Source organism: Durio zibethinus, chromosome 11 (genome assembly GCF_047325235.1).
Source record: "Durio zibethinus cultivar Kanyao isolate XHJ-2024 chromosome 11, ASM4732523v1, whole genome shotgun sequence".
In the NCBI taxonomy this organism is placed as follows: Eukaryota; Viridiplantae; Streptophyta; class Magnoliopsida; order Malvales; family Malvaceae; genus Durio; species Durio zibethinus.
Genome location: NC_143172.1, coordinates 4,181,270 through 4,203,549, shown reverse-complemented (window position 1 = coordinate 4,203,549; position 22,280 = coordinate 4,181,270). Strand labels below are relative to the sequence as shown.

At 32.0% G+C, this 22,280-nt stretch overlaps 3 protein-coding genes across 3 annotated transcripts; all 3 read right to left on the bottom strand.

The window, feature by feature from the left end:
• Nucleotides 1-714: 714 nt before the first annotated feature.
• LOC111289543 (aquaporin PIP1-1-like) lies at nt 715-3,366 on the bottom strand. The gene is made up of 4 exons (XM_022880666.2): nt 2,951-3,366; nt 2,411-2,709; nt 1,064-1,204; nt 715-983 (listed from the first exon to the last, which is right to left on the bottom strand). Exons 1-4 carry the CDS (start codon nt 3,276-3,278, stop codon nt 888-890), a joined length of 864 nt encoding a protein of 287 aa, XP_022736401.2. The 5' UTR covers nt 3,279-3,366; the 3' UTR covers nt 715-887.
• Nucleotides 3,367-6,203: 2,837 nt separating this feature from the next.
• Nucleotides 6,204-11,985, bottom strand: LOC111290932 (signal peptide peptidase-like 2). Its single transcript, XM_022882454.2, has 14 exons — nt 11,712-11,985; nt 10,730-10,888; nt 10,506-10,617; nt 10,121-10,240; nt 9,893-10,044; nt 9,604-9,786; nt 9,376-9,410; nt 8,939-9,095; nt 8,189-8,242; nt 7,909-8,001; nt 7,633-7,775; nt 6,956-7,026; nt 6,665-6,748; nt 6,204-6,543 (listed from the first exon to the last, which is right to left on the bottom strand). Exons 1-14 carry the CDS (start codon nt 11,856-11,858, stop codon nt 6,413-6,415), a joined length of 1,641 nt encoding a protein of 546 aa, XP_022738189.2. The 5' UTR covers nt 11,859-11,985; the 3' UTR covers nt 6,204-6,412.
• Nucleotides 11,986-17,536: 5,551 nt separating this feature from the next.
• LOC111290084 (uncharacterized) lies at nt 17,537-19,458 on the bottom strand. Its single transcript, XM_089768772.1, has one exon. The coding sequence runs from the start codon at nt 19,456-19,458 to the stop codon at nt 17,725-17,727; it is 1,734 nt and encodes a 577-aa protein (XP_089624898.1). The 3' UTR covers nt 17,537-17,724.
• Nucleotides 19,459-22,280: the final 2,822 nt, after the last annotated feature.

The following is a 22,280-nucleotide window of genomic DNA, read 5'->3' as shown; positions in this document are numbered from 1 at the left end:
TACATCTACCTTCGGATTTTTTTCAACCAAAAAAAAAAAAATACTAGTATATTTTCATTGTGACCCTTGCCTGTGTCTCCTCGTTTGTACAGACACTACCTTTTTTTTTTGTCCTGTCTTGGTTTAAAGATGCTACTATCCTCGAGCAACATTTTTAACGGCTTCAATTTTCTACTTTGAATTTTAATAGACACAAAAGAGAGATACTCCCTATCGTTTAGGTTACATAGCCATAATAAAACACCATTTAGACTAATCCTTCTTAAGGGGGAAAGGATTTTGGTCACTTAAGAAGAAGGCGACACACCCAAATTTTTACTAGGTTCACATGTTCAGAATTACACTCAAAAAATTTGAAAAAGTTAAGATAATATGGAAGATAAATGGGATTTCATGGACCAAGCTTATAGAAACTTAGATTTTGGTCAAAACCCAACGTAATGTCTCATAGGCCATAGCCTTTTCGCCAAGTCCTCATCTGTATTTCCCATATATACAAAAGCAGCATCAATGTTGATGATTGATGAAGAAAAATGATAACTCAATTTCTTAATATTAATGGTTGCGACATTGATTGAGAAACCATCAAAAGAAATCTTCATTTATTAAGTTACTTGAAGCCTTTGCAAATGCAATTCAACAAGGAAAGATTTCAAACGGAATAGTCACTAAAAATAAAATCATATGGTCCAGTAGGATTGAGGAGAAAGTAGGGAAAGAGAAAAAAGGAATCCTCCATTGATAAGTTTAATGAACTCAGTACAGCAAAACGCTAGATAATTTACACACATTGACACAAAGGAAGTGAGAGAAGCAAACAAAGAAGTGAGGCTGAAAAAGAGAACAATACGTAGAAGAAACTATGCAAGACCTAATGATTCATCTTTTCAAGCTCTGGTCTTGAAAGGAATAGCCCTGATGACGATCTGGTGGTAAATTGCAGCAAGAGCTGCTCCAATGAAGGGTCCAACCCAGAAGATCCACTGCAAGCAAAGGCAAATTCTAATCAATCTCTAACGACGTCAGTGGAGAAAAAGAAAGGCGAATGCAGAAGGATACTTACATGGTCATCCCATGCGTGGTCTCTGTTATATATGATGGCAGCTCCAAGACTCCTTGCTGGGTTAATACCAGTTCCAGTGATGGGAATGGTGGCCAAATGAACCAAGAACACTGCAAACCCGATGGGAAGGGGAGCTAAAATCTGCAATGTAGTGGCCAGAAATACATTAAAAAGGGCTACAATTCAAGAAATTCACCTCTAATTTAAGTAAATTTTGCATATTTAGGAGAGTGGAATGTATTAGACAGCGAGTTCCAATCGGTTTTCAATTTGAGGTGGCTGGTTTAGTTTCAAATAAACAAAAAAGCACAATAAGAATTTTAATTACTAACTCCATGCCACGCTGGTATGAAAAAGAATTAGAGACTATACGACATTTTTTTTTACCAACATTTTTTACCAATAAGGAGAGAACAATGGAGAATTATAATTAGAAGAAAGATAATGAGAGAAAAGAAAGACAAAGTAAAACAAAGAACAAAGAAAAATAGAGAGAAATTCCAATTAAAAGCCAAATGCTCAAACTAGGTAACAATGACATTAGTAAGGATTCAGAATTACTTTAAATATTATCTATTATCTTTTTTGATCTAGACTTTGAATGTTTGGATATTGAAATCAGATTTTTTTTTAACCTTCTTTTCTTTGATTTCTCCAACTTCCCAACTTCTTTCCCCCTTGTATTCTAAGTATCAAAACCATAAGATTTTGAACACACCTAATCATTGTCTCTTTAAGAAAACATAACAACCTTTTGAACAAGAATCATTCTAGCGTCGCTAACATATGGCCATTGAAGTGTATGATCTATCCCACCACTATTTTGGTAGAAGTAATGCTTGTGTTGTAGTACCAATATGCTGCTTTAATTTTATAAAAAATAAAAAATCATGGTAGATTAAGGTGGCCATTTCTGCATGATGCTAGATTTTTCATCTAACAAACATAGAACTAACATATAGGTAGGTCTCAATCCAAACCGGATGCAATGAGGTCATCAGTTAGGGGTTCATATAAGAGGACTTCAGTCTTAAAACTTTTTTCCTTTACTTTTGCCTTGATTAAAAAGCCCCTCAAACAACTTGGTGTGGAGTTGAACCTAGCTAAAACTTAAGAAAACTAGCTATTGTTTTAAACTATGCTGCTTAGGCAGTAAAAGTTCCCCTCTAGTTGATATCTATAGAATACCCATACAGATGGTTATATCCACTACGATTAATGACAGTTCTTGCAAAATCAAGTTATGAGAAACAAAAAGATAATGATTAATTAAAAGCAGATAATCTGTTTCATGTAAATTTAAAGTCAAGTAAAACATACAAGGACAAGGAAAAAAAAAATACGTACAGGAACATGAGAGTCTCTGGCGTTTCTCTTGGCATCAGTCGCAGAGAAAACGGTGTAGACAAGAACAAAAGTGCCAATGATCTCAGCACCAAGACCATCACCCTTGGTGTAACCAGGTTTCACAACGTTAGCTCCACCACCCAACAACTCATATCGACTGTCACCTTGGAATCCCTTCACTACACCAGCTCCACAGATGGCACCGAGGCACTGCATGATGATGTAGAAAACTGCCCTGGTAAGGGACAGCTTCCTAGCCAGTAACAGCCCGAAGGTCACAGCTGGGTTGATGTGGCCACCTGAAGTCACAAAAAAAAAAAAAATGCAGATCTGGTTATTAAACATCTTTTACGAAAGAATCTTAAGCATCTTCAAGATATTAGGTTAGCCTAAGGTGTAATATGCAAGAAAAAGTTCCAAGCTTTGTAATTAGCCATAGAAACCAAAGCCAAAACCCTTTTTTTTTTTTTTGGAGTTTGAAAAATTAGCCAAAGAAACCAAAATCTGCAGACTACCCATTAAAAGTTTGAGGAAGGAGACCTGAAATGCCAGCAGTGCAGTAGACAAGAGCAAAGATCATGCCACCGAAGGCCCAAGCAATGCCTTGAATACCAACATTATTACATTTTGTCTTAGACTGAGACACACCCATGACAGTCAAGATGGTGATGTAAAGGAACAAGAAGGTGGCCATACACTCTGCAATGCCAGCTCTGTAGAAAGACCATGACTTGAGTTCACCAGGCTCAAACAATGGTGCCGGTGGTGGCTCCTTGTAGTCCTTGTCTGTCTGGGCTGATGTCCCAATAGGTTGTCTCTCTGGGAACTTGTTTGCTCCTAGCTTAACATCCTCCCCTTTGCCCTCCATCTTCTTTCACCCACTCAACAAACAATGCTTGACGATTTTTTTTCTCTCTCTATCTCAACACAAACCCTCAAGGCAAATGAGTACCGATAGAAGAAAGGTGAAGAATATGGTGACTTTATAGATAGATAGTGTAGTGTATCTCATTTCGAAAGGATTGTTCTGGAAATAGCAAGTGGATGTTGACAGGGTTCCTGTTGGTTTATACCTTTGTTCTTATCCTCAACAGGGTTTCTTTATTTTTTTAAAATAGAAAAAGCAAGATCTTCATTTTGATTAACTTGATTAGCTGTTTTGGGCCATATCGTTGTCCACCAAACATCCTAATCAGAATAAAGAAATTCCGTGGTAGACAATAAAATATTTAAAGAATACCGTTTTGGTCTGTTATAATTTTGAAGGTAGTATTTGATTGGGAGATTAATTGCTTATATCACCGTAATCAATAAACAATTTCATTATTTGATTAAGGGACGTAGTCTATCAAATTTAAATTAATATAGTATTAAATTTAAGTTTAAATTTAATTTTAAATTTAATATTTAAAATTTGATTCAAATTTGATTAAATTTTATTTTTTAACTCGAATTTAATTAGAGATAAAATTAAATTATTTGAACTCATTCGATTAAATTCGATTAATATAAAAAAATAAATTTAATTTTTATATTTGATAAAATTTTAATTATTTATATTCGAACTTAAATTTAAATTTAAAATATTTTATTAATTAAAATATATTAAAATATAATAATTAAATTAAATTCATGAACAATTTAAATTAAATATAAAAATATTTTAATTTAATTTAATTAATAAATCAATTTATCTGAATTTAAATTTAATTTAATAATAATTAAATTAAAATTTTATTTTATTTAAATTAAATTAAAATAATTTATAAATACTAATATTTTATTTGCACTCCTGATGCAACGTGCAACCCTTTGGACGGTCGTGATTTGTTTTTGCAAACTTGATTGGGAAATGGGGAATGATGCTGTTTCACTTTCACAGCATTTATGTCACTCTCGTGGGGGCAAAATGGTCATTTTTCAAACCAACGCTACTTTTTTCAGCTCCACGGCGAAACGATATATATATATATATATATATATATATTTCTTTTTTTTTTGTCTTTTCTTTAAACGGTAGGAAAATGGGACTTTAAGAGGCAAATGGGAAATAAAAGAAAGAAGGAAAATGAAATGATGGGTAAAATTGACCGTTTGGGTTACCGTTGTAGAAAGTGACGGCCACATGAGAGTGAGCAACGTTTATTTGTGGGAAAATATCGGGAAGGGAAAACTACTGTTCTATCCTTATCACGTAAATCGTACGTTTCATGGGCCGGGTCCCATTGTGGTTGGCAATTATTAGTAACATAATTAATGTACGTAACCAAAATTTTAGGAATCTGAAATGAAGTTGCTTGGTTCTTTGGCCTTTTCCAGGATTAGAATAAGGGGAAGGTTCATGAATGGTGAAGAACAAAACACCTTTCCCAAGGCTTAATAATTTGTCAAAAGACTGTAATACATTCAACGCAATTTGCAATATTCCTTCAATTACTCTGGTATCCATGACCAAACAGCTAACGTTTGTTTACTTGGGAGACATGGATTGTCTTGATGTTTTACATTTAACTATATTTCCATGACCTAAACATGATAACAAACAGGAAAAAAGGGGTTTGGAGCTTGGTCCACATATGGCATACCATTCATTCAACAATCACTTTTTTCTTTTTTTTTGGTAGCCTGGTTGCTGTATTTATTCCGTTAGCCAGTGAGGAATTGAGGGCAGAGCCTCAACAAAGTGGTCCTCTTCTTTAACTTTATAAATGAAAATGGGAGCAAAATGATCGTGCTGGACAACCCATACTCACGGGATACCTCACATGCTGCCTTTGCCCCTTTCCAAAGTTCAAACCTGACCTAAACAGGAGCTTTCTAGTAGTATTAAACATCTAATCATCATCACCCAACGAGCCTTTTTTTTTTCGTTTGACACTTGGCATTTGGCAATTGTCTTATGTCAACATGGTTGCACGTGGGTCGTCAAGGGGACACGTGGCGACCCCCTACTGGTAGGTTTGACTGCCAACAAAAGTGATCATCCCAGACCCCTACTGGATTACAGTATGTGTTTTGGGATTATTATAAAAAATGAACTGGCTTCCTTTCCTTCATGAATATGAAACTTTATTTTAGTTCTCATGCAATAGCCCCCATAATCAGCAGTTTTCGTTGTACTTCTTTTTGGAGAAAAGATTAAGGGTGAGTAGCTGTTAGGTAAAATTAAGCTATACTTATACGTAATTAATGATACATTTTGATATGAGAATATGCATTTAATCATTGAATTTCTGGCTTTGATTTTTTTTTTTTTTTAATTTCTCCTCCATTCCATTATTTCAGCTCAAGCTAATGTGCAAATTATTGAAGCATTCTCGTTCCATGAAGGTTGAAAAATGACCAATCATTCACTTTTAAGCCTTTAGAAACTCATTCTTGTTTATTAAACTTTCGGTGCTCTATTGTACTTGTGCTGTCCTGTCCTGTCCTGTTCCTTTCAAGATTTTGAAATAAAGTTTGTTGATCATATTTGCTTCCACAACATTAAAGTTTATTGTTGATATTAACTGCCTTGGAATACTTGAGAATGTTGATGACAATTTATAAATCAAGGAACTCTATCCAGCAATCCAGCAAGCCAGCCCCGAAATTAATACTACCTGTTTATCCCATTTTTTCTTACCCACAAGAGAAAATAAAAGAAATTTTAGCTTTAATTGTATTTGTTAGTATGATTCTCTTGAAATTCCACAATTGAATATGTAGATTCTCCTTTCCATTTCCATCTTTAACTCTTCTCAATCTAAAAAATTTAATATGAAAACACTTACGGCAAAGCAAAGCAAAATGGTGGGATGAAAGATACAAATTATTTTGGAAGCAATTCATTGAAGCTTATCAAATGCACACCACTCTAATTTTTTTTTTAAGGAGACACGCTATTGTTAATTCATAACATGCCCTGTCTAGCTTTAAAGGGCATTGAGATTTATGCTAGAGCTACAGTAAGTTTCAAATGATCAACCTAAGCCACACACTACAAACTTTACAAAAGGGGTCCTACTTTTCGTGGTTCAAGTCTTCATTATGTTGGTGTTCGAGTTGGATATGGGGGCAGGGTCTGTCTGCTTCTCCTCTTGACCAGAGAACTCCTAGATCACCTCTCTTTCTTCCAAGGTTCAAAAAGGTTCCTGCAACAAGGTGTTAAACTTTTGTCACCTGAAAGTAACCGGACTGTAGCTTTCAACTCCTCAACCTGGATTGGACCCAAAAAAAGGGAAGAAGAAAACTGATTGCAGTAACAAAAATTACCAAGTGTAAAAGGGACAATGTAAAGGAGAGCTGGTTGACCATGTCCATCCATCAAATTTAGTGCCACGTATGTAACGAGAAGACCTGCCATGGGTGAGAAAGGAGTAGTAGAAAACAGTCATTTGCAAAACCTAGGTAAAATTTATGGTAATAGCAACAAAATGAAGGGAATTTTCAGAAGTTGTCTCTCTATTCATTTATCAACAAACAATGTTTTCGCAGTCATTGTAACAAGAAAAATATGATTGTTTTTTATTTTGGGACCAACATGATTTCTTTATCATCTCTTACCTAAGCCATAAGCAATCATTGCCCACAGGAAGTATCCAGATCGAAGAGTCTTGTTTGCCAGCCAATCATACCTGTAACCACAAGTGGTCAAGTGAGTTCTAACTTCTAAGCAGATAAATTAGCAATAATTTGAGAATTCAATGGCCAAAAAAGCATGCCTATAAATTTTGAATATTAGCAGCAAAAAAATCAGCTATTTCTGTCAGCTCCATGAGAGAAAGGGATAAATAAATATTTCTAATACTCCTTGGGAGGAAAATGATACATGATAATCATATTTTTACTAACAGTTAGATTCATTTTGCAGCTTGAAACATGAGATATTCAAGTGGAAATTTCATTTTTTTTTATATGCTATATTATAGAACCATTTTAAAAGGATGTCAGACTTAAGTGTCTTCTGAAATATAATTTTATTACTTAAATAGTCAAAAAAATAGCTCTCTCCTCTCTGATTAAAAAGTGAATAACTCCTTAAGAGCAACTGTGCCCCCCCCCCCACCCCTCCGGGTGCGCAAAAAAAAACTCCTTATGAGCCAGTTGAATATTTTAAACAAAAACTGTCCAATATGGAAGGTATCTGAAAAGAAAGGTATGAACATTAATTGATGAGTTTGCATGAACAAAGCACTGAGAGGAATAAAAGATTTTGCAAGTGAAGACTGCAGAGTTCAAACCTGAGTGAAAATGCTATCAGCAATCCAGGTAAAAGGATGTCACCAAATCCTATTATGCTATAACCCCCCCATGGATCAAACATGCGTGGGATCTTCAGTAGCATTGGAATGCCATCCTCTCCACTTTTATCACCACGAGCTACCTATGGAATAGACACAAGCAATCAGTATCACTTTCTAGCCTTTCAAATTTTGAATATCTTAATAGTCTGAAGACAAAACCTTCTGATTCTAATATAGCACAAGGGCTAGAGTTGGATACGGTGGATTACTTACCACAATCATCACACTTTCATGGAACAACTTCTTTGAAACAAACACCCAAAAGATGTCATATAAGAAGGCACAACTGAGCAGAACTGTTCCCACCTGATTCATAAACCAACCAGAATTATGTCATAATAACAACTTATTTTCTAGAAATAGTAGTATTTGTCAAAATCATTCCATATTTGATTATTTTAGACATTCCGAAGGGCAAATGAAAGGAATCTAAGAGACGGTTCGTACAAGTCTAAAATATAACAAGATGGAGCAAATAAATTTGAAACACTACCTTGAGATTAGGTACACGGACAATTTGCAGAACTGTGATTATCAGAGCAATTCCCTGAGAAGAAAAAATATTACAAGTTGAACTCTGCAATGTAAATCTTACATCAACATCTTGTCAAAATAATAATAATAAAAAATAAAACAAAGAAAGGGAGAGAAGTACTGGAACTAGGAATAAACCATATGCTCAATCCATCCACCTAACGGTGGTTGTACTCATTACTCGTTAATTTAGTAATGTAATACATGACACGGTGATGGAATTAGGAATAGTTCCATCACTGACCAGTTAGAGCATTCTAAATCCACTATTTGGAGTGAATATTCTAGCAAAGTCATGGCTTGATGGAAAAAACAAAGATTGTCTATCATGAACTCAGAAGAGGAAAAAAGGTCGTCATTCATTAGTTCAAACATAAACTTGTTTTAAACTCACTCTTTTCCATTTATGGGAAAGAAAAAGGTTGCTCAACAAGATAGGGTGTGCATGGCGTATTAAGATAGGCACATTCAAAGATTGAAGCATATAGCTATTGTATTCATGATATGACTCATGGATCCAATTAGCTAGCCTCTTGTTACCAATGATGGTAGCCACACTTTACCCTTCAGCCAGAACCCACGATTTAACGCATCAACAACTGAAAGCGGAAAACATTTAGGCCAAAAAAGGGATTTTTAATAATTTACGGTAAAGAAACTTAGACAAACTTGAAACATGTTAGGAATTAACAAGAAATTACATCCTTACTAGTACGTCTTGACCTATCCAGGCATACGACACATTGCGGTAAACAGCCCAAACAACAGCAAGTGCTACGCAGAAAGGGGAAACAGCCAATGCAAGGTATGAGAAAGCTCCAAAGAGAGGCATTTTAATGGATGATTCTCCAGCATGCTTGAACCACCTGTGAGATATAAAAATTTATTCACAACCTTGAAAAGACAAGTGATTCCCTTAAATAATGAAGGCTGTAAAACTGACAGAATGGTATTTATCTAGGATCAAACAAGAAACTAAATGCCTAGGCATCCATAGCAACAAAGCATGAACATTTTTCTTTGTCTATTGATGAAAGTTGGCCACAATCAATCAACAATAACCTACAAGTGGACATGCAGACTTCGTGTGTTTAAATGCAAACCTTTTATAACATACCGAACTCATACTACGAAATACATGAATACCTTGACAATAAAGCAACTAGGCAAGTTTGAAGGCCCTGCACATAAATTAAACTTCAGAGTTAGATGCTAAAACTTCATTGAAATATCTGGAACCAGTGAGAAAAAATTGGTAATTTTCATAGAAACATTTTGTGCATGCAAAACTATAACATGAATTAAGAGAAGCGGCATATGCATGCATTCATAGATGAATAATAACTGGGAATCAGAAATGAAAGAAATTTGTACCTCCACACCACCTATGCAGAAAAGAACCACCAAGAGCTCAACAAACCAATATGACATAAGTTTGTAAAGCAAAACCAAGAAGCAAGAAGCAAGAACAACAAACAAGACAGCTGATGTGGTGTTGATGTCCACAATACCACCATAACTCACATGTCTGGCATCTGGAATTTCATCCAAAGCATCCTGCATTGACAGGTCTACAAATTAATAAGTATAATATAGCCGTAAACAGACGGACACAACTCTAGACTTGCTGTGTGGGCAATATGTAAAATTAAGTGCATGTGACCTTTAATAGTTTGTCCTGTTCAATAGCAGCTTCTCTTGCACTCCATGCAGACCAATATGAAGCACACAATATGGTACCAACGGCCATCAACCATAGAAACACTTCGGCTATGTCAACTAGTGGTCGCTTTGGAGAGTAAAGCTGTACAGACACTGAAAAAGCTCAAAGCATTAATCATATATGCAGATGACAAAACTAAGTAAAACAAATATCAGAATAGAAGCTTACCTGATGAATTACTTGTCAGCATTTTCTCCAAGCTTGCACCAGCATCTTGTGGGAGCATGACAGCAGGTATGTGTATATCTAGATCGGTTTCATCAGGCTCACATACCATCTTGTAAAGTTCTACAGGAGAAAAAACAAGTTTGACCTTTAGCAATGTTCTGTCTTTCTACGTCAAACTATTTATCCAAAAATAATAGAAAAATTAAATACTGCCAGTCTCATACGTATTCATGGCAATCCAAAAGGGTAAAATTCAGAGTAATGACAAAAGACCATTTTCTTCCAGTTAATATAACAATACCACTCTGGTTACTTATCAAAAATGCATTTGAAAATCTTGACTACTTAACACTCACATCAAGTAATAACCAAAAACATTAATTACCTCTTTGATTATTTATAATAAGGACAGCTGAAGCATGAGCTGCCTCTGCATTATTTGCCTTCGTTGTAAATTTGCAGTGGCCTCGGTCCACCATAATGACATCATTAACAAGCTAACAAAATCAAAGTTATGCATTGGTATTAGTATCTAAAATCTACTATACTTGCTTGTTGTGCATCACCATACATAAATGTAAGAGTATATCAATGACTAAATAAACACACCTTATTCTTTGGGCGGCTACAACAATCTCGGGGGTCAGAAAGAATGAGGCGTCTTTGGTTTGCATTTTTCTCCTTTGACACTATAGTTGTACCAAATCTGGCACCTACACCAACAAACTCGGCATCCTCTATGCCATTAACCCAAGTTTGAACTTTGACCTAACAAAGTCATGATAATTGACAGTTAAACTCTATAGAGAAAACAAAAACAAGGATAAAGCTCAACAAGATATATCAGCGGCACAAAATTAATGTTGAAAACAAATTTACTCCAACAACATGGAGTCCTAAAACTAAAAGTAGAAAAAAAACGACAGAAAGGGCAGGTAATAGCCGTAATACCATATGATATCACTATGAGCCATGAAAGTAACTAGCCATTATAACAATTTCTCTCTCGAACTTTGAAAATTTTATAAGCTAAAGCACTTAGGAAAACAGTAACTATCAATCTAATATAATATAACAATTAGCAAATAGAAAGTACAAAGGGGAATAACTGCATAATATCACCAAACTACAATCGCAGCAAAAAAAAAAAAAAACACAGGCTCGCCCACCAACTTAAGACGACAACTAAATGCTATATACAATCTACTAAGAAACAATTTACCAAACTGAACCTAGTTTAGTTTTAAACACAAATTTCTTGTTGAGTCTTGAAGAAGCTAAATTAAATAAAAGAAAAATATAGTTTTTTAGATCAACATCCAAAACGCCTACTTCAAGACCTCCAAATTCAATTTCTTCTAGTCCTTAAAGGAGGGATAGAAAAAGAAACAAAATTTAAATGCTTAACATCCAAATTCAATTTCTTCTAGTCCTTAAAGGAGGGAAAGAAAAAGAAACAAAATTTAAATGTTTACCATTACCATATTCAATAAAAAAAGGAATAAAAAACAAAAATTTAAGTAAACCCAGTTGAGAAAACAAATAAACAAGAACTGGGTAGAAAAAGAAAAGTAGCATTTCGAATGATTACCAGAACGAAGTCGTTCTCACAACCAGGCTTCTTTGGAGCTGAATCATCATCGTGTACTATATCACCTGCTGTGACAGAACAAGGCGGACAGACAAGCGAAATCAGAGTTGATACAAAGATTACTCTGCAAAGACTCTGCAAATCCATTGATGGGGATTTCCTCCTCCTCCTGCTTCAACTTTTATTTCTTCAGGGACCCTTTGATGTTCCCTTGACTCTGTGCATCACAGAAATGTTTGCTTTTGGTGTTATTGGTTTTTGTTCTGTTCTAAGTACCGATAAAATGTAAGAGCAATAATAAAATAATGAACAGAAGGAGTACTGGAGCTGTAGCAGTTGGTAAATTGTAAAAAAACGAAACGAAAAATGAGCAAATGGATCTACTGGTTTTGGAAGAAAGTGAGAAAAGCAAAGCAACCGTCAAAGCTTGAAAGCCAAAGGTCACCTAACTTCCAAGCTGCTGTTTGCCCAAAAACAATAAAATAACTTCCAAGCTGCTGCTGAAGTCATAAGTCCGACGCCGTTTACTCGTTTTTTAAGGCGATTCTTCTTTTTTTTTAATTATTACTAATTTATCATTAAATTTAATAATTTAGTAATTATATTATATTTATTACGTATAAAATTATATTTATAATTTATATTAATATATTAAATATGAAATATTTTTTATTTTTTAAAATTTATATAATTTTTATTAAAATTTTTAATTATTTTTTATTTTTATCATAATTAAAATTATCATCTCTATTTACAAGAAAATAAAAGTTTTGGCGAGCTTAGTTTAACATTTTATAATAATTGGGTCAAAGTTTTATTAATAATAAAAAATTATAATCTAAAAATTATAATAAAAGATTTTCAACTTATGAATATATGGTTAGTTATTTGCTTAAAAAAAAAAAAACTCGTTACGGCCGCACAGTTGAAAACCGCGGGAATAACGGTCCCGGCAATTAAGGATTTTCTTTTTCAGTTGTTTATAATTTACAGTAGTAGGTAGTAAAAAAATTAATAAAAAAATAGTAATTAGTGATTGGCTACGTCTTTCCTTACATCATCAGAGTTTCTTGCACATTTGCCCTTTTCAAAAGTTGCTTATGAGAACAAGGGAAGACTCTTGTAATTTTTATTTTCAATGTTTTTTTTTTCTAAAGAAATTTAGTTTATTAAAAAATGTACTTTAAAAATTAAAAAATTTTATAAGTATTAAGATTAAATTTTAAATTTATTAAATATCATTGAATTAAGTTTTGGATTTAATTTTAATTTTATTTATTGATGTATATTTAATGTAATTTTGCTACAAAAATATGAAAACAAATTTAGAATGAATTTATCAATAAATGATTAATTCAATCGATTAAAGTCTTTTTTTTTTACGAAGAGATTTTAGGTATGAGTTCTATCTGTGATCATTTCGAATGCATAATTTGTAATCATTTATCTTAAACTGTCAAATACGATACATTTTATTTTGATAAAAAAATTTAAACAATTTATTTACTTCAAAATTTTTTCTTTAAAAAAAAAATTAGAATGAATTTTTTTAACCTTTTTCATGAATAGTACCCATAGAATATTGGACCCTATAAAGTTATTTTGAATATGAGAATTTGTGCAAAAATTATTCATATTAATCCTATCTGTATAACTGGCCAAAATAAATTCCTGTCGTTATATGTGAATTGAATTTGAAGGCTTTCTGTCATTATGTGCCATAAATATCTAATTACAAAGATCATACAACTATTTAAAGAATCTAATCAAGTTGAAGAACCATCTAAAATCCTCTCATTAAAATGCAAATTTTTTTAATTAAAAAACAAAGTAACTGTTTCAACGTACAACCACTTTATATAACAAATTCCAACAGCAAGTGTTTAAACCATTATTAGGATCAATTTCCCTTTTAAAAAATTTAGACGAAAGGGTTTTTTTTTATATATAATTTTAAGAATTTTAAAAATTACTTTATCTCTAAAATCAAGATAAACTATCAATTCACAAAAATATTTGTTCATCCTTTATAATTTTTTAAACTTATAAATTATTTATTAATAAAAAATATATAAATTTAAATTTAAATATTCTACATTTAAATCTTAAATTTTAATCACTTACTTCAATTTTTTATTAACTTCAAAAATCATTGATTTGCTAATTTTATATCTCTTCGTATGTGAACTTAGCAATGAAATTAGCCATCCAATCCAATGGCAAAGTTCATGTAGGGGTCAACTCATAATCTCACATTGACGACAATGATTTTCAAAAAGAGAAAAACATCAAAATATGTCCACCACAAAAAGAAATACGCAAATCAAGAAGGAAAAAAGAGGGGTCACTTTCAAATAGCATATAGCCGCAGAAACTAAGGGGGTTGTGCAAAAACTTTTTCTCCACGTTGGATTGTCTTGCTTTTTCGGCTTCAAACATTAATAAGTTCATTACGCGTTTTATGTTTTTTTTCTTGTTGGACCATCCATGTGGTTGTGTACAAAAGATATACAGCCCGCATGTGCCAATCAACAAAAGGCCGGGGCTGTTGAGATGTCGACAATTTGCGAAATTGAAAAATATATATAGGAGTATATAATAAAATATAGTATTATCATTTAATTATGATCTAAGTTTTAAATTATTCATGTAGTTATTAGATATTTTTAATTTAATCACTTAAATATAATAATTTTTTATCATTTAATCGTTAATTTTTAATAATGAATTGACTTGATAATATTATATCAACTGTCAAATATTATATAATATTATCAAATTATTTAATATATCACGTGATATTATAAATTAAAAAAAATTAAATTTTATTAATGTAAAATTGTCAAGTAACTAAAGAATTGATATATCATTATTAAAATTATCAAAATATTTATTCAAATTTTAATAATTTAATGAGATTTTTAAAATAAAATTATTGTTTAATGAACAATGATATAATTTATTTTAAAAAATGAAATTAAATTATAAATCAGGTCTATAATCAAAATATTTTTATTGGCGCGTTGATAAAGAAAGCATTTTGTCATTTATGATGATTAATGTTGTAATGCTTTTGACAAAGTGTTTGAAAAGATGGACGAGATTATTATTATTGTTATAACTAAAACTGAAAATGAGGGAAAACTTTGGTGGGATGTCGTTTTCTGAAATTTCCGTCAATAAAAGGAGGAAGAAAGCAAGATCATGTGTCTAATCATAAAATAATTATATCTTCACACATGGCAGACAGATAAGATTTTTCAAAGTGGGGAGAGAATCAGATATATTATGGAATTTCATACTTTAATGGAACTAACAACAATATTTAGTGATTCCATCCAGTGAAGGTGGAACACATAAAAGATGTATTATTTTCAGCATTATAAAAAAAAATGCGACTATAGCTAATCAGTATTCAGTAACGAACTCCCCAAGTCAACATATATTATCCAGAAGCCGAATTCAGTCTTTCGCTTTATTTTTTTTTATTTTTTTATTTTTCATGTAAAACAGTAAAGGGTGATGAGATTTGAATTTAAAATTTTTTAAAATTGTTGTATGAATTAAGTTAAATTATAATATATATATTTTTTAATTAAATGGTGAAATTAATTTTTTTATTTTAATATATTTAAATTAGATTTTTATATTTTATTTAATTATTAAATTTAATCAAGTAGTTAACGGTCCAAATTTTTTTCACTACAATTGATGAAATGGTATTTTTATTTACGTGATCGTTAGATTTTATTGATGTGTAAGATATTCATAATCAAAGATGATGACATGACAAAATTTATTAACATATTATCAAATTTTCACATCAACTTTTCTTAAAATATGCGGATTATCTCGGTATTTTTGTTAGATAATGAAATAATCATTCTAACTTAAAACGTGTTTAAATTTGATTTTTTATATATCAATTAATTATTAAATTTAAAATTTAATCTAAAATAAAAATCTTTTCAATGCAAATAGATTAAGTCGTAAACAAAGTAAATGCATAAGTCAACACGTAAATTACACTAGACTTGTCTTCTAAAATGACTTCATTTGATAAAAAATTCAATTTTTTAAAATTTCTCTTATTTTTCTTTTTAAGTCTTGTTTAATGAACTCGTATTTTTAAAAACCAATTATTAAAAAATTTAATGATTGAAGAAAAAAATTTATCCTAAAAACCTAAAAGCTGTTAATATTTAAAAATTAATTGTCATTGAATTCTTAAAATATTTTCAAAGCAATCTTTCTAAAAATTTTTATACTTTTTTATATTTTTTTAATTTTTAATTTTTTTTGTTTTTACTTTGGTTTATTGACTTTTACTGACTAAACAATAAAAATAAAAAATAAATAAAACACTTTTTGACTTTTAAATTTAAATTTAAAATCTAATTTTACAAGTAAACCCAATTAACATGATTTTAGAACTTAATATCGAGATAAAATTTGAAACCCATTTAATATCAAAAAAATTTTCAAAATAAATAAAATGTCTACAACTGCTTTTATTGTTAATTGTATATCTAGATTTGTTTATTATCAATTTCTTTATCTAACTTTTACATTTATGTCATTTTAAATGTTTTTTTATCTTTTATCTATTTTTTATTTTTTATATTTTAAAATTATTAAAAATAAAAATTAACAAAAAATGAAAAAAAATAAATAGAAGATAGAGAAAATATGTAATTTAGTTTATATTGGGTTTATAATATAATTTGAGATTAACCAATTTATCAAATCAAGTCCAATTAATAATTCAAAAATTCAAAAAAATTTATCTAAATATGAAAAAGAAAATGTAACGATCGACATAATAATTTATGCTTTTTTATATGTTATTTTAAGTCAAATCTTAAATTTAATAATTAATTGATATATAAGGATTAAACGTAAACATATATTAAAATAGAAAGTTTAATTTCACTATTTAACTAAAGCATAGAGATGAGTCGTATAATATAAAAAAAATTAACGTGAAAAAATAATGACGTGTTAAAAAATTTTGTCACGTCAATAACATTAACGGTAACGTAAATAAAAATATCAAGTCAAAAAAAATCAAAATGCCATATAATAAATTTTAACAAAAAAAAATTTTAATCGTTAATAAATTAACTAAATTCAACAATTAAATGAAAGATAAGAATCCAATTTAAACACATTAAGATAAATAAATTAATTCCATCACTTCACTAAAGTACAAATATCTCTTGTATAATTTGACCTATGAATTATTGAACTAAACTTTAATTCATTCCTCGCACCTCTTTACTGAATTCTATCACTTAATTTTACTTAATTTTTAATATATATTAAAAAATCCAATTGTATATTGATGCAAAATTTAACTAATAATTTAATAAAAAATTAGTTATATGAATCAATTAAATGAAAAGATTTAAATTTTTATTTTCTTGTCATAGTTTTCACTGCAGGTCTAAACTCTTTTAAGTTTGGGTTTCTTGTTTTTGACATGAAATCAAGCATTCTTAGTCCATCACAATCAGGTTACCTACAATTGAATTTCAAGCAATGTGAATCTGTTATCAACCACATTGAACCAACAGGGTTTGGGCCTTTGTCGTGTGTCACTGTCAGTGGGACTCCATTAATCAGATCCCAAAACACTCAACAATTCAAACCACTTTGCAGTCCAAGAATTAGAATTTCTTGATGCATCAGACAAGGCTAGGAATGCTCTTCCACCATCTTCAATGGCTCTTTATTCTGATAACCTTGGACCTCAAATCTCTGCCTATTCTATTACTTGGCAAGTAGTATTAACAAGGGCATTTCAACATGCAAGATGGTTTTTTCAAGAACGAAAGTAACTTCCATCCTTTTTAAATAATCAGATAGAAAACAGTCAAAGAACATCAATTCAGGATTTCAGGTTTATATAGATTAAAGGAGGGAAACATGACCAGACAATCAAGAAACATCATGGGATTGAAATCTATTTGCCTAGAATAGTTTGTAAAGAGTCTCAACTCCTGCTGTTGAACTACTGTAGGAAATGATGACCATCTTTAATGTTTTGGATCTGATATGACATAAGTCTGCCATCAGATTTATATGCTGGAAGGCCATGGTAATTGTTTGCAGCAATATGTTCTGAAAGATTATAGCTTCCTCCAGAAAACTTGACGGCTCCTCCGTTCATCCTCAAACCCAGTGGTTTGCTATTTTCCTGTGAAAGAGATTGTGGATTGAGTAGTCCTGGAATGCTTAAACCAACATCTATACCCTGATGAAGTGGGACTGGAAATCCAGTTCCAATACCTGAAGTTGGGGTGTTGTTCTGATTAACGGATCCCATATTTCTGGATCCCATTAATGTGAAGCTTCGAACTCTTTCTTCTGGCTGGATAACTGGAAATGATCTTTGATTAGAACTTGGTTCCAGCATTTGATTCACTCTTTCTGAATTCACACCTCCTTTTGTCTCAGCAACTCTTGGTAGAAAATAGTTGCATAATGAAGCATGAAGCCCGTGATTTGCAACAATGGGCTCAGTTAGAACGGTGGGTAACTTTAAATACATCGAAGAAGGTGCCTGACCAGAGGGACTAGATAGAAAATTTTGAACAATAGATGATCCCAACTTTTCTCCGTTAGTATCGGCTACCGCAGTTCTTATGGTTTGGTCATGACCACCTTGATCTTCAGGTACTTGACTGTGATCTCTGCGATCAACTAACTTCTTGCCTTTTGAACTTCTCTTCAAAGATCCACCCTTGCCTTTTTGAGCTTCGATAGCCAAAACAACGCTCTTATCACTCTGCACTTGAACATATTGGTCAGAACTTGTTTGAAGAATTGGCTTCGAAGATATTGAGAGGCTATCTCTTTTGTTCTTGTTTGATGAAGTAATGAACTCAGTTACTTGTCCAGAGTCAACTCGATCTCCTAATGCATGAAAGTAATCAGTAGAATTGGCAGCAATAGTACCTTCAGGAAATCTTACTAAAGAGCTATTATTGCCGTTCTGAGTTATCATGCCATATTTGAAGTCATTCTGATGCTGCCTGTTAATGTTCTCCAACTCTTGAAGCTGCTGCACCTGCAGTTTGATGTTCTCCTGAAAGTTGTTTTGCTGTTGCGCAAAGACTGTTTCCTGAAAGTTTGTATGGTATTGGACTTGGATACTTTTCTCGGAGTTATTCGGATGCTGGAATTGAATGCTCTCCTTGTGGGTTTTTTCATGTTGCTCTTGAACTTTCTTAGATTTTTTTATTTGCTGACCACGTTTTTTCCTTTTCCGCTCTGGAGTGGTATCATCTGCCACCAATTTTTGCATTTCCTCCAACATCCATTTCAATAAATTTTGTCTTGTAACTTTAAGATCCTTTAACAAGGACTCCATGAAGTTTTTAAGATCATTCAATGGAGCAGGATCATCATGAGCACTTGTTTCATCCTTCTGCAAATCAACCTCTTCAGGAGAATCCTTCTTCATTTTACTGTTCTGTAAGTTGTTACTTACATTCCTGGTTTTGCGTTTCTTAGCTTTCTCAATATTCCTATGACCACCTGTTCCAGGATTATCATTGTCCTTCTGCTTAAGTCTACTAGTTTCACTGGTTTCATCATCACCAACTGAATTCAAGCTTGATACCAGCTTATGCTTTTTGAAAAGTTGCCCGCTACTTGATTTTGAATCATCGCATGAAGAATCAAGGTTGTCGTCTTCGTTCCTCCTGAACTCCCAACGCTGCTGAAATTCCAGTTCTCCCATCTATGCTGGAGGTATCACTACAACCTGAACATTGCAAAATCTTAGGACCATAGAAATAAAACGACTAAAATCACCAATATATCATATATCCAGCCCCTAGCAGAATCTAAATGCAGACAGTTGTCGCCACTTGTCCTCAATGTAGGAGGACATTTTGCTAGAACTATATATGATAGCTGTTGGAAACTAGATGTAGAAGTGCTGCTCATCTCAAGATCGAATCTACTAGTTTCTGTATAACACTGTTTTACAAGTTATCTGATTGCTATAACACAGCAAAGAACAATTGAAGATAAATGAGTTAAAAGGGCAGATTTGATTTAATACCCAAACATAAACTATTTCCCAACCAAAAAGTATACGAGAATCCACTAAACCAGGGAAAAACCAATATATGGGAAAACTAGGAAAGAAGTAACAGAAAAAAAAAAAAAGGAAACAAAGACTGGGAGCATAGACTTCATAGTAAGCGTTAAAGTTCAAAAATATCAATCATATGACTACATGAGTCAAAACAGGAATTGAATTTAACTTTGACAGATTCCCTTACTCTAATTCTGACAGGAACTTCGTACAACTAAACTCAATACGCTAAGAACAAATGGAACCGAGATGTTAAAGCGAGTGCAAAATCCAGTTCCTATAAGACTAAATACCTACTTCTATAGGGTAAGCTCAAATTTCTACATAAACTCCTGCCAGACAATCAAGTGATTCAGTGAAATCCAGAAGCCTCAAACTTTTACAGTCGAAAAAGCTATAAAAGCAAATATATAAAGTTGCTCCACAAACTACTCCCTCGATTCAACAAAAATGGATTCAAAACCACTGTCATCTATTAAGAGTGTTATCAATCAGTATTGAAAAAGGATTAACGTTAATATTCAGACCCTAATCAAAAGTAACTCAATTTATAAGAGATTTCTTGTTTTATGACTTTATGGACCCAGAAATATTTGATAAGAGATACTACATATGGACATGATCAACGTGAAACAATCAAATTAAGAACTATAACAAGTTACAACAAATAAAAAAACTGGTAAAGTCAAATGCTTAGGTTGAAGTTACCTCAGCAACGAAATACATGATGAAAAGAATTCCAAAACAATAAAACCAATCGACAAAAACCTTTTTTTTCTATAGTTCTGTTTAGGAGAGAAGATTTTTCCTCACCATATATCAGTCGATAACACTGTGTTCAAAACCATGATGATTCATTTCCTCTCCTCATCAATCAGCACAGCAACTCCGTGTGTCCCAACTTACTACAGCTTCTACCACTCTCTTCTCACTCTGTGCGTTTATGTCAATAAGTCCCTCTGTGAAAAGAAAGAATTATGCATTTTTGTCCTGTTCTTGCTGTGTCATGTTGCACAGAGAGAAAAAATAAGAAAAGTCAGTGAGTTGGGTGAGGAATGGCAGAGAGAGTTGTAGGATAATTTTCCTTTTCGCCCCTTTTACAAAAGCTCAAGTGTTTGAACACTTGGGGTTTACCAGCATTACTTAATATATATAGTAAACAATGCAATTATTAAGCTTTTTGGGCATCAAAATTAGAGCACCAGTTGGCTTTTTCCTGCCTTCGCTTTCCACCAAAACTTTCTGTTTTGTCTTTGATCTGTTGGGAATTAAAAGATCTGCCTACCATGTATAATCCATGCCTTCATTGGAGGTTTTACTCTCTTCAACTGATTCCCTTTTACAGGACTTGGACTAAGGTCAAGTTCCAGCTGTAATAGATTTTATCTTTTCTTAATCACACCAATTCTTCATGCGTGAAATAAATGAGTTTTTTCTATTCTTATTCTTGATGAACATAGCGGATAATATTATAATTTTCTACACAAGTATGTAAGGATTTTCCGTTAACAATAAGAATTTGCTTTGATTTTCTCCTATCTATAGATTTCTATTTATTTCTCCAATTATGGAAACGTTTTCCTTGGATGGTAAGTTCAAAGATCAAGTTTATATTGAGGTTTAAAAAAAAAACCATAATTACAATTTTTTTTTTAAATACAAAAGAGATTGTAACTTGAAAATAAAAAAATATATATTATAAATATTAAATTTTGAATTTCAGATTTATTGAATGTAATTCAAGTACAACCATGCTGATTACTTGTAAAGATGAATGACATCTAAACGAATGAAGAAAAAAAAGGAGAAATAACAGGAATGTCTGTTATTCTGGGAACAACCTGATTGACAAACTTGATTGTTCATCATTTTTGCTTTGGTAATAAATTCTTATTTATAATTTAAGATACCTAATATGCTATTAATATATCAGCCCGCAAGGTATTATGTTTTTGTTTGAGTTTTAACCGTAACGTCAGTTGAAATGGAAATAGTTTCAGGTATTTCGTGGGTTCCAGCATCCAGCTTGGCTGCAGATTGCACCATGGCATTGAAATGCATTAATATCTAAGGGACTGGACTGGAAACTCCTTGATCCACTGCAAGTACTTGCAGCATCTTGCGTATCTACCAATAATTAGACACAACTATTTTGCGAAGTAATATTAAAGCACAGCTGATTAAACCCAAAAAGAAGGTAACCAAAATATCAAGTTGGTTCCTAATTCAGGGTTTTTTTTTTTTTTTTTGCAAAGCAACATTTTTGCTTGGTTGTTCATACAGATGCACCTATATTCCATCCAAAATAGAAGAAAAGCAAAATTGAAACATCACATTCATGCCTTTTTTTTTTTTTAACAAAACCAACCAAAAGATCAGCCTTATTCAATTGGAAACAAACTATAGCTTTCTCTAAATTGCATTAAACTCGTTACACACTTATTACTTTTTCTTCATGA